The sequence below is a fragment of the Onychostoma macrolepis genome, chromosome 14 (genome assembly GCF_012432095.1).
Source record: "Onychostoma macrolepis isolate SWU-2019 chromosome 14, ASM1243209v1, whole genome shotgun sequence".
Taxonomy (NCBI): domain Eukaryota; kingdom Metazoa; phylum Chordata; class Actinopteri; order Cypriniformes; family Cyprinidae; genus Onychostoma; species Onychostoma macrolepis.
This window is the reverse complement of record NC_081168.1, coordinates 3,453,035-3,465,703: the sequence shown is the minus strand read 5'-3', so window position 1 is coordinate 3,465,703 and position 12,669 is coordinate 3,453,035. Positions and strand designations below refer to the sequence as shown.

Below are 12,669 nucleotides of genomic sequence, written 5' to 3'. Positions count from 1 at the left end.
TTATGTCAGAAAGAAAATGAGAACAACTCACAGGTCCAACAAATCCAGCCACCATGGTGATGAGCAGGGAGAAGATGGCCACCAGCATGCGGGTCTGACAGAACCTCCAGAACACCCGGGACAGAGACGCCCCGTCCTTCCCCCGCCGCTTGAGCTCCTCGTGCCACAGCCACTCCAGTCTGAATGATGCATTACCAAACACAGAGTGTTTTAAACTACAGGACAAGTATCTGGACTGTTAGTGTAACATGAAGAACTGGGTACGTCTTTATTAAAATCTTTTATTAAAGGGATAGTGCACCCAAAAATAAAAATTCTGTCATCTTTTACTCAGCCTCAAGTTTCTCTCTTCTGTTGAACACAAGATATTTTGTAGAAACAGTTTCTGGTAGCCTTTGACTTATATATTATGATATAGCATATAAAAACCAATGGAAGTCAATGGCTACCAGCAACTATTTGGTTACAAACACTCTTCAAAATATCAACTTTTTGGAAAAAAATATACTTGTACAGGTTAGTAACAACTTAAGGGTGAGTAAATGATAACAAAAATGTCATTTTTGGATGAATTATCCCTTTAATTTTTAATGATTGTATTCAAGTACAATTACGATTTGTCTTTTTAATACCTGTTTAAAGTCTAAATTAACTCACCCTGTTAATTTTCTAAATGCACGTTATAGATTTTATCTTGAGATCAGAGTTCATGTTTTCAAATATCTTTTCTGACTTTGTAATGATTAATCAAAATGTCGTAACAGCATCTTCTGGTGATGCATTTCTCCAATCATTTAGTGCACTTAAACCTGCTCCTGCAAGCTCTTGTTCAGTGCTGCGGAGATTACTATCAAACTGTAGTCAAACAGCATTCTGTGCTCAAACATTTTTGAATGATGATGCTCAACTCTATATTTGATTGTTGTTCCTGGAAACCAATTTCCTTCATAGTAGTGCTAGTTTTATGTCTCTTACGTATCACTCCACTGTGTCTTTCTTCTCACACAATAAAATCCCTTCAGAATGATATAAGATTTTAGAAGGCACAGTTTTAGAAGCCAAAACATACATACATTCATTATAAATCATAAATAATAATATTAATGTGTTTTATTTTTACAGCACCTTTCAAGAACCCAAGGACGCTTCACAAAATCTAGCTATTGGCAAACAAAATATACTAGACATTCAGACAAACAACTACAGATAATTAATAACAAGAGGTCATGCAATCAGATGATGAACATCAATTATGTCAAGAAATAAATGATAAATGATGTTCAATTTCTAATAAATATTGTAATGCAAAATCTTAGAACATTCAAGGAAAAGCCTCACTGAAAACATCGAAATTCACCCTCAGAATGAACAATCAGTTCCCAAGCCAAAGACCACTCGCAGCTTTTATCCCTCACAAGGGTACAACACGTGTTGAACTGCGTCTTATTTTTTCGGTTACATTTCAACAGCCTTCTGTTTTGAGGATAACACTTTACGTAAGTGTTCCAGACCCCATAAAATATCCATCCCAGCGCACCCCTCACACAAACAAGTGCTCAAGCGTCCCGGCTATCTCTGACACAAATCCAGTAACGGGAGACACAGACCCTGAGGTCAAACACTGAAAACTGACACCGCCTCTTACAGAGCCACTGAGGCATAGCTGTCAGGCCATTTGGACGGCAAATACAGGAGCCTGTATTTAAACACAATCATTGATCTCGCAACAAAAGAAAGCACACCCAAAGTCCGATCCAATTCATTCACCGAATGTGGGATAATCTCAGATCTGTGATTAGAAAGAGCAGTTACAGATTACAGGTGTTTTTCTATGCTCCCCTGTCCTCGAGAAACCCTTTGAGCCCCATCAATGAGCCAGCTTAGTAGAAAGGGACACGGGCTGCGATCTGACGTGCTAATGACATAACCGTCCTGCAGGAAAGGTACAGACTGACTCTCTCTCTCTGATGTCTAATCCTTGCTATGAATAACACCCACCTGCTATAACTCTCTGGGCTGTGTGAGCGCGGGAGGCGAGCATCTATCAATGCCCACCGTGACTCGAGGGATTCCCACACCAACCTCTTGTTATCAAGGCGTTAACTGTGTGAGACCTTGGCACAGGAGGTGTTTTCTAATAGTTCTGTTTGTTCACGGTTCAGCGTTGGCGCATATGAGAGATGCCTAACTTGCGCTTGGCTCCTGGGTAGGGCTGAACGATTAATTGAAATTAAACTGAAATCATGATTTGGCAAATGCTGTGATTTATTGTTTGCCCACAATATCAAATTAACATAACACAACATATATGTGACCCTGGACGACAAAACCAGTCTTAAGTGTCAATTTTTCAAAATTGAGATTTATACAACATCTGATACAACTATTTGAAAATCTGGAATCTGAGGGTGCAAAAAAATCAAAATATTGAGAAAATCGCCTTTAAAGTTGTCCAAATGAAGTTCTTAGCAATGCATATTACTAATCAAAAATGAAGTTTTGATACATTTACGGTAAGAAATTTACAAAATATCTTCATGGAACATGATCTTTACTTAATAATGATTTTTGCCATAAAAGAAAAATGGATAATTTTGACCCATACAATGTATGTTTGGCTATTGCTACAAATATACCCCAGCGACTTAAGACTGGTTTTGTGGTCCAGGGTCACATATTCATGTTACAGAATGTACAAAGCCTAAAAGAGGAAACAAATGAATAAAAAATAAATAAATAAATAAATAAATAAATATAAATATATATATACACACATCCTGCCTCTGTATAATGTATATTTAAGCAGTGTTTATATGCCATATGTGTCAGAGAAACAACAATGGAACTTCCATTTTTGCGGTAGCTCTATAGCATCGCTGTTGAGGAGTAATGCTGCCTTCATGTGCTATCGGAAATGTCCTATTTCCCACTTATGAAGTCGTGATTACGAGCTTGTCGTATTCAAGTGCTTTAATGTTGGAAAGAATAAAATGTAGCATCCCATTGGTTGACAATCATATAAACATTCACCGCGCTATACGTGCAGTTCGCTGACAATTCTGGAATTTCGGTCAAATGCATGCTTATTTCACTGCTTATAAACATACAATATGCTTCGAATGATCGTTCATATCTAGCCTATAAATACACTACTTTAGCGACAAGATGGGATGCAGTTGTTGTGAGAACAGCATTGACAGCAGCAATGTTGTCCCCTCCACCATGTTTAAAGTTTATGACCCGCCCAACTCGGAAACTCTGGTATCAAAAGTATTGTTGTCGTGGAGATGCTGTGCGTTTCTAAATATGGTAAGGGGCGTAACATTTCCGTCACACGTTTGAGGTATTCGGCCAATCACAACGCACTGGATAGCTGGTCGATAAAAATCGACGTGTTTCAGAAAGGCGGGGCAGAGAAGAGCAACAATAATGTACGGTATGTGGAAAATAATGTGTTTTTTTTTTTTATCTTAAACCACGTAAACACATTGCATTACACCAAATACACCAAATAATGTTATTTTTAGCATCATCATATAACCCCTTTAAAAAGCAACACATGCCAAACATCCTCCCAAACTAAATAAGAAGCGTTTATAAACCTAAGAGAACATTTACTAACATGATTTTACTCCACAGCATCAAACATGTTTGAAATAACTTCATTTTCTGATCTGATGTGGATTCTTATCACAGAATAAGCAGAAAATGTTTTCTATACGGTAAAAATTTAAGGCTATGTCGATTAGCATTGGATTCTAAATGTCCTTTATTATTATTATTATAAAAAATACCCATAAGTCTATTACTTCTGTGATGCATATGTGGAGTTTCCGCACGAGGGCGCTGGCTTAAATAGGCTTAAATAGGAATAATATTATTATTTTATCATTAATTTGTATCTAATTATTATTGTTTTTTTGCTAATTTGTTTTAAAAATCAGCAGACGAACCTTGGACCAGAAGGTTTTGGCCAGTAGCTCACCTTTGGCAGTTAGTTTCTGAGGCCTCGTGGCAAGACAGACCCCAAACGTCTTCCATCTTCAGACAGGACTCTTTGTGGACCCTCCATGCCAGAGGGGACAGCCACTGCAAGGTCATGAAGGAGAAAAATCCTGCATTGTCCACCGGGTGCTGATGTCTGGGGGTGAAAATGGAATAGTTTGGCTCGTATCAGTCATCTAGGCGCTATGTGCTATGTCTGAGAACGGCGTGACCTTGAACGCGAGAGAAAATCTTTACTGGCTGCGGCCAAACAGGAGATGAATCACACGTTCGTGTTTGAACAGCAGTTTGCACGTCCCTCTCAGAACTCTTACGAAGCAGCGAAAAAGTTCAGTGGCTCTTTATCAGTCAGCATGTTAAAAATTGAGCCGTCTGTGAGTAAAGGATAAGAGCGTTCTTATCAGGACCTCATTGACTGTCACTTGAATCCAAATGGCAGCATAGCAAACATCTCCTAAGGTCTGTTTCACACCTCACAAAACTATTTCAGTGCATATGTTTATTTTGGCCCAATATTAACAGGTTTCACACTGTGTGCATAAGCAGTGTGGTAGAAGTGTAATATAAGTTAGGTTTTTCCACACTAAACTCATGTTGAAAATACACTATAAATGTATTTTATACACACACAGTATAGGCTTATATGAAGCAACTGGTGTGGACTATTCATTGTTAAAAATTACGCCGATCATGTTTAATGCAGGATAAACGTGCAGTGATGCAAACAAACAATTTCTATTTAATTACGTGACAGATTCAGATGATAAAAGCAGCTCATAGCTTCATTTTAAGGTTTGAGTTTAAAGTAGATTAATTATTATTTAGATGTAGTAGTAGCCCAGAAATTACATGAGTTTCTATAAAGAGCCACTGTGTGAAAGTAAAATGTGAGTCTCCTCTTGTAGTTTGTGAACTTAGGTTTGAAACATTCAAGGGAGGTTGACATGCCAATCAATTTAAGAAAGAGGTCATTAATTTGTTCTGTCAGATAATTTGGCTGGACAGGAAAGAACACAGGTTTTGAGCATAAACAAAAATATCTATTCAAATATTGTCGAATGTGAAAATTGTCCTGTGGTGTGACTGTCATTATGAGGTGAGAAATACAAAAATATATCAAAATAAACAATGTGGACAAAAAAACTAAATCAAAAAACAGTCGAACATACTTAAAAAAAAATATATATATATATATATATATATATTTATTGTATGTATTATATAATTTCATATTACACATTTCATATATGTTATATAAATATAGTATATAATTATAAGTTGTATATATTAATTTATGAAGTCCTGTGAAGTGATTCTTCCACATTTTAAGCATTAATAATCATAAAATAAGCTTTATGTATTTGTGCATGTGGGAGTCTAACTGTCGGAAACAATGTGTCAAAGTCAATTAATACCTTTTCCTGCAGTGTGACATGCTGTACACCAGCAAGAACTATTTTAAACAGCATTTGCTAATTATTTTATAATTATTATACATGCAGCGTTTATGAGCTCAAACTAACTGAGAAATGTACTGAAATATAAACAAATTCATTTTTCACACTTCAGGGCCTTTTAAATGAACAAGTGAGGGGAAAAGATTAAATAAAAGTGGTAATTGGTCACATTCCATAAAATATACACATACCTTTCTAAAAAAATTTTTTTTTTTTAAATTTGTGACCCTGGAGCACAAAAGCAGTCATAAGTAGCACAGGTATATTTGTAGCAATAGCCAACAATACATTGTTGCATCACACAGGGATTTTTCTTTTATGCCAAAAATCATTAGGATATTAAGTAAAGATGTTCCATGAAGATATTATGTAAATTTCCCATCGTTAATATATCATAACTTAATTTTTGATTAGTAATATGCATTGCTAAGAACTTAATTCGGACAACTTTAAAGGCGATTTTCTCAGTATTTTGATTTTTTTTTTGCACCCTCAGATTCCAGATTTTCAAATATTGTCCGATCCCAACAAACCATACATCAATGGAAAGCTTATTATTATTATGATGTATAAATCTCTGTTTAAAAAAAAATTTACTCTTATGACTGGTTTTGTGGTCCAGGGTCACATTTTAAAAAAAATTATTTTAGTCTTAAATCCATTTGCTAACTACCCAAATGTTAATTTTATATGGTTATAACAACTATATCCAGAAGAACTTACTTGTGTGTGATCCGAAAGGGCTTGAGTATCTGTAAGCTTTGGCGATATCTGCCTCGTCTTTTTGTTTCGGTGCCCAGTTCCACCTCATCATCGGGGTCTGGGAGAGTCTGTGGAGGGGATAGCGTCAAACCCTCCACCTGTCCTACGGCCTCCAAGGCATCTGAGAACATACCTGTCTCTAACAAACAAAAACAATACCGTCAGACGCTTGGGGTGAACTCCTGTCCACGCTCATGACAGCCACGACTGGGAATGTCTGAATCTGCTGACTAATATCAGTGCAGTGACACAAACCTTCCTCTAACGTTGTGGCCTTGGCTGCGAAGTTAAAGTGTTTATCTATTTAAAGACGCCTGTGGGTGGCCTCAAGACTGGTGGACACTGAGACGGAGGATATTCGAGCTCGCCGTGTGTGTGTGTTGACCCTGTCACTGATCCATCTGTGGCATAAGTCACGATAAGGCAAATCCAGGAACACCGTGGCTCTGTATCTGCTCGGTGTACGTCACCGGCGACTGCCAGATAATGAAAGATAAGCACATAGTTTCATTATTTACACTCTATGCAAGAAAGAGTTACTAATGCAATAGTTAATGTAAACATTTTGAAATTTTAAAGGGCTAATTCACACAGAAATGAGCATTCTGTCATTGCAAACCTGCATGAATTTTAAGGAATTAAGCTTGCTATTTATGCAACTATAATGAATGGAGATTAAGGCTTTCGAGCGTCATAAAGCACTATAAAAGTACCACAAAAAGTTCATGTGATTTGTGTGCTGTATTCCAATACTTCTGAAGCCATATGTTTGTTTGGATCCCTGTCAATCTTCAAGCAACAACTGAAAACTCATCTCTTTCGACGGCACTTGACTTCATCCTAAACTTAAAAAAAAAAAAATAAAATTCTCTTTACTTATTCCTTCCTTTGGTAGTTTGTATTTATTTGAACAATGCCTGAGACTTGGTGTTGCAAGCACTTCGTCTGTCTGATTGCCTCTTCAAGATGAATCGCTTTATGTATTCCCCAATTGTAAGTCGCTTTGGATAAAAGCATCTGCAAAATGACTAAATGTAAATGTAAATGTTTGTTTGTTGTGAGAAACACACTGAAACTTAGGTAATTATTCACTGAAAATAAACTCTATCTTTCCTTGGAGTATTTATGATAGTTCATAAGAGAACGGCCTGATTAGGACCATTTTTGTTAATCAAGTATATAGTCATGTTTACAATGAAGCAGTGTGTCGTTAGCAAGGTAACGAGGTGTAGATATTCTAAACCGATCAAGCAAAAACAGCCCTGATATCGATTTGACGTATCAGTAGATACTCAAAAATTATTATTGATTAATCCCTAATACAGCTCACACAAACGCTCTGAATGCTTCATTCATGAATCAGACTAATCCAGTTCTCGACTTAATGACTAAATCATCTAATGTTTGAAACAACATTTTTATTTTTAGGTAACGCTCCATACATGACTCCATTTCAATAGCTGAGTAGGACATAAACGCACAAATGGGCCTTATATAAGCCGTGTAGTTCATGTTTGTCTTCCCCTATCTTTAGTTTCAAACTACTATGAATATTTATCCATTTGCACACAATTTAAGGGAAAACAAAGCTAAAATCTAGTCTACTACCACAATTGCGTGTTGATCCAGTGGGACTAAATCTACTGTACAATAACCATCTACTAAATGTCCTTTAATAATCAGAAACAGTTGAATAAGAAATCAGTTCATGATTATGATATCAGTTGTTGATTTGTGCGTTACACCTGCTTGCTTTTCCTATCTTTGCTCTCTCTATTTCTTCCTGTTCCTGGAACTGTGTCTTCCCTACCATTTCTAAAGATGTTCTCCATTGGGATCCTCATATGGGACATTTTATAGATTATCAGAACTACTTTTATCTAAAATAAGCATGACATGTAGATAATTAAAAAACAACAACATGAATATTGGCCATCCACTATTTAAGGTGTTTAAAAGCAACACAAAACTGGCTCAGAAAGTTTCTAAGAAAGTTGGAGCGTGAAGAAGGTCACTTACATATCAAACAGAAAACGTCGGGATTTTCACCCTCTTTCCTTTCAGCTTCTGGATGCTCCCACAGGTTATAAATGATTTATTCATAAAGTCAACGCTCTCTGGGTCCCTTGCTGCACATGACACATCTTCCTCTCGCAAAATAACTTAAACAGCATGTACTGTGATCCTGAGTAAATGTTGCACCGCGCTTGAAGGCGGCGCACTGGAGAGTTTGACTGAGCGACGTTTTGAAACGTGCCGCAGCACAGCTGACGGAATTCCCTAAATGCATCTTGCGTCACGCCTGAGCAGCCAATCACGGATTTGCTTGGTCGTCGCTATGGTTACCGGACCTGAAGGGGAAGGAAAGGGCACGTGGTGATCTTTGCAACAGCGTGCACACAGATTACCGGACTATTTTTGGCCGCTCATCTGAAGAGCATTGCTTATATGGAATAAGATGAGCAGTCTGACATGAATCACTTGTTTTTATTATTTTTTAATAGTAACGTTAGCTGTTGCGGAACTCGTATATCTCTGAAAGAGTGCGCGGTTGGGACGAAATGCTCCTCGTTTGCGTGAACTGATGTTCCTGAAACTGTTACGTAAAGACTTTCGCTATTTTAACTTAAAAACAAACCTTGAAACCGGGCCGCTATCTTTCCGTCTCGTTTAGATCACGTTTAAAGCCTATATTTCTCATGACTGGGCAACTAAGTAAATAATTATGTTGCTTAGTAATGTTTTCGCTAATGTAAAGGTCATGACCTCTGGCCGTGTTGACATCTGGTGAACTGACAGCAAGCTGTTGTGATTTAACGTGACTCTGTGCAGTACAAGAGGACAGGACATTTCAGCCCAAACAATAGCAAATATTTCATAATTTTAAAAGGACATTTATTTTTTTATTTTGCTTAAACCTGAAAAATTAGGCAAATGTTTTATCATGAAAATTACTGATGTAAAGTAATTGTTAAGTGACTAAAATAGCCTTCAATAATAAATAAATATACTGTATAGGCTACAGTGCTGGGTGGATTACTTGTGTGTTCTGACTACTTTTTGATTACTTTTGACCTAACTTGTTTATCCCATTGATTTGAGTGTACCATATTGATTAAGGGGGAAAAAAAATTAGGCTTTTTTGTTTTTTTTTAATCAGGCTCCTATGTTTATGTTATGAAAAGAGCCTATTCATTGCCGTTAAAGTGAAATTACTGAACCTACACACAGGAGCCTGACAAAAAGGTTTGTTTTAGAAGAAAATTTCAAACAGCCCTTAAGCTTTTGCATCTGAACTCTTCATATATATATATATATATATATATATATATATATATATATATATATATGTATATATTCCATTCTTTATAATGTTTTCGCTATGTAAAGGTCATGACCTCCGGCTGTGTTGACATAAAGGTGAACGACAACTGTCAGCAAGTTGTTGTGATTTTTATGTAACATGGCTCTATGCAGTACAAGAGTACAGGACACGCTGAAAAAGACAAACACTGCAGAAGTTGACAAATGCACATGAAAATGTAGGATATGTAAGGTTATACAATGTCTAATTCTAGCTGCTGTGAGACACTTATAATACTATTTGAAAAAAGTAGTTTGTAGTTGGTTTTAGTTGAAGAATATCAAACTGGTGCTTCCAAAATTAATTTTAGGTATACTTACTGGTATTTGTAACACTTAATGCAACAAGTAAAAACCTTTGCAGTCAAACACATCAGTGCTATACAATGCTGTGATTAAACTGCGATTCTTCATTCTCATGCAGTTAGAAGTGCTGCAGACCTGTGCTGTAGTGACCTCTGTTGGCATATAACACACTGGATACATGAGAATTGCCTAAAGCAGCGCTTCTCAATCCAGGTCCTGACTGCAGAGTGAAGGTCTCTTTTATTGAACACACGTGACTCAGATCATCAGCTCGTTAGCAGGGAGTGTTTCAGATCACACAGTGCAGGACGAGCAGGACTGAGAGCCACTGACCTGCAGAGTCACAAAACAGAGCTGAGTTTGACTATATTTTGTTTTTGGGTTTTGTGTGAATTTTACAAAATGTGTGTCACATTTCAGCCCAGTGTGAAAATAATTCTGTATGAAGAACTTGTAGCAGTGCTGGGTAGATTATTTGTAAATTGCAAATTGAAGTCCATTACTGATTACAAATTACTTAATGAAAATTGTAGTTAGTAACATTATCTATTAGATAATTCATTTTAGGTCATGTATTCTGACTACTTCTTGATTGCTTTTAGGTAACTTTTTACCCATCTCAATTATCCCATAGATTTGAACAGGATTATTGCATACCATATTGATATAAATAAATAACTAATCCATTCTTTATCAACAACATGCAGTGCATTAAACATCACAGTCAGGGTTTCCCAGACTGAGGTAGAGAAAAAAAAGCGGAATTAGGGAGAATCAGTAAATTATGAATGATTGAATGATTTACTCCCATTGTGTGGATAATTTGTAACTATGTAATCCATAAAAAGTAACTAATTGGATTACTAGCATTTTGAAATGTAACAATTTAATTACAAATACTTAATTTTTTGGAATATGATTACTTAATCTAGATTATATGCACTATATATATATATATATATATATATATATATATAAAAAATACACAGTCATGGCCAAAAATATTGGCACCCTTGGTAAATATGATCAAAGGCGGCTATGAAAATTAATCTGAATTTAAATGGGGAAATATCATTATGAAATAAATGCTTTTCTCAAATACACGTTGGACATAGTTATTGGCACCCCTAGAAATTCTTATGAGTAAAATATCTCTGAAGTTTATTTCCATTCATATTCACAATTTTGAGCACTCCAGGGTGATTATGAACATGTAATTATCCAGCCATGGCTTCCTGTTTCACAGAAATATAAATAGGAGGGAAAACAAAGCCCAAATGAGCTTTTTAGCAGCAAAAACTCAAGATGGGTTTGGTGAACACTGCTGAAATATACTGCTGTATTTTTGATGTTGTAGGCCTATATTTCTGCTGGAGGTCCTGGACATCTTGTTTAGACACATGGCATCACTGATTCTATCAAATACCAACAGATAAAAAATCAATAAGTGACTGACTCTGTTAGAAATCTTATAATGGGCCATGTTTGGATCTTCCAACCGTACAATAATCCAAACACAAACCTCAAAAACAACACAAAAATGGGTCACTGAGCACAAAACCAAGCTTCTGCTGGTCATTCCAGTCCTCTGACCTGAACCCTGTAGAACATGAGTGAACTGAAGAGAAGAAGCACCATGGAGCTGTGAATCTAAAGGGTCTGGAGTGATTCTGGATGAAGGAATGGTCTCTGATCTCGTTAGGTGTTCTCTAACCTCATCAGGCATTATAGGAGAACATTTAGAGCTGTTAAACTGGCAAATGGAGGTTTCAAAAAGTATTGAATAAAAGGGTGCCGTTAATTGTGGCCAATGTGTATTAGAGAAAAACATTTATTTCATAATGATATTTCCCACCATTTTAAATTCTTATTATCCAATTAAAGGTTAGATTTTGTGAATTTTTTAAATAAAAGATCAAAAGGATTATCAATGCAGATTAATTTTTACAACCTTCTTTGATCATATTTACCAAGGGTGCTGATATTTTTGGCCATGACTGTATATGTGTGTGTGTGTGTGTGTGTCTCCTTGCCTGTATTGCATATGGACAGCTCAGTTTTATGGTTAAGGTGAGTCGTGGGTCATGTAATTAAGGTCACTCACTCACCTTTAATATAGTTATGATGCTTGTCCGCTGCTGTCTGTTAGCCTGCTGAGAGTCATACATTAACAGTCCAGAAATCACTTAGACGGTTTCACTTTCCTGAGCTGGGAAATCTGCTGAACGCATGCAATCAATGAAGTGCATCCAAAGCTCCCTATCAGTTTCCATGAGACACACACTGCTGGACTGCCTGCTCAGAGACATGGATGGATACATCGATGAACAGACAAATAACTTTTTAAATGTTAATTAAATGTTATCAAACACAAAATGCCACCACTTCACATATAATGAAAGAATAAGTGAAACTGGCCTTGTGCAACGTCACGAAAACAATGCATCAGGATTTCCAGCAGCACGTCTCAGGCCTGCTTCACACCACAGCACATGTGTGACCCTGGACCACAAAACCAGTCATAAGGGTTTATACATCATCTAAAAGCTGAATGAATAAGCTTTCCATTGATGTATGGTTTGTTGGGATCGGACAATATTTGACTGAGATACAACTATTTGAAAATCTGGAATCTGAGGGTGCAAAAAAAACAAAATATTGAGAAAATCGCCTTTAAAATTGTCCAAATTAAGTTTTTAGCAATGCATTTTACTAATCAAAAATTAAGTTTTGATATATTTATGGTAGGATATCTTCATGGAACATGATCTTTACT

General features: G+C 36.4%; 1 protein-coding gene across 2 annotated transcripts in view; it reads right to left on the bottom strand.

The window, feature by feature from the left end:
- The window catches only part of wu:fb13g09 (ATP-binding cassette sub-family C member 5), a 46,250-nt gene extending 37,771 nt beyond the window's left edge, over positions 1 to 8,479 (bottom strand). Inside the window, exons 1-5 of one of the 2 annotated variants that reach the window (XM_058798285.1) lie at positions 8,244 to 8,479; positions 6,480 to 6,700; positions 6,186 to 6,363; positions 3,986 to 4,141; positions 32 to 179 (exon numbers count right to left, since the gene is read on the bottom strand). In XM_058798285.1, the coding sequence (XP_058654268.1) occupies positions 32 to 179; positions 3,986 to 4,141; positions 6,186 to 6,355 (474 nt within the window). In that variant the 5' untranslated portion in view covers positions 6,356 to 6,363; positions 6,480 to 6,700; positions 8,244 to 8,479. The remainder of the gene's footprint in view (positions 1 to 31; positions 180 to 3,985; positions 4,142 to 6,185; positions 6,364 to 6,479; positions 6,701 to 8,243) is intronic. The other variant, XM_058798286.1, reaches the window with a different exon arrangement.
- Positions 8,480 to 12,669: the final 4,190 nt, after the last annotated feature.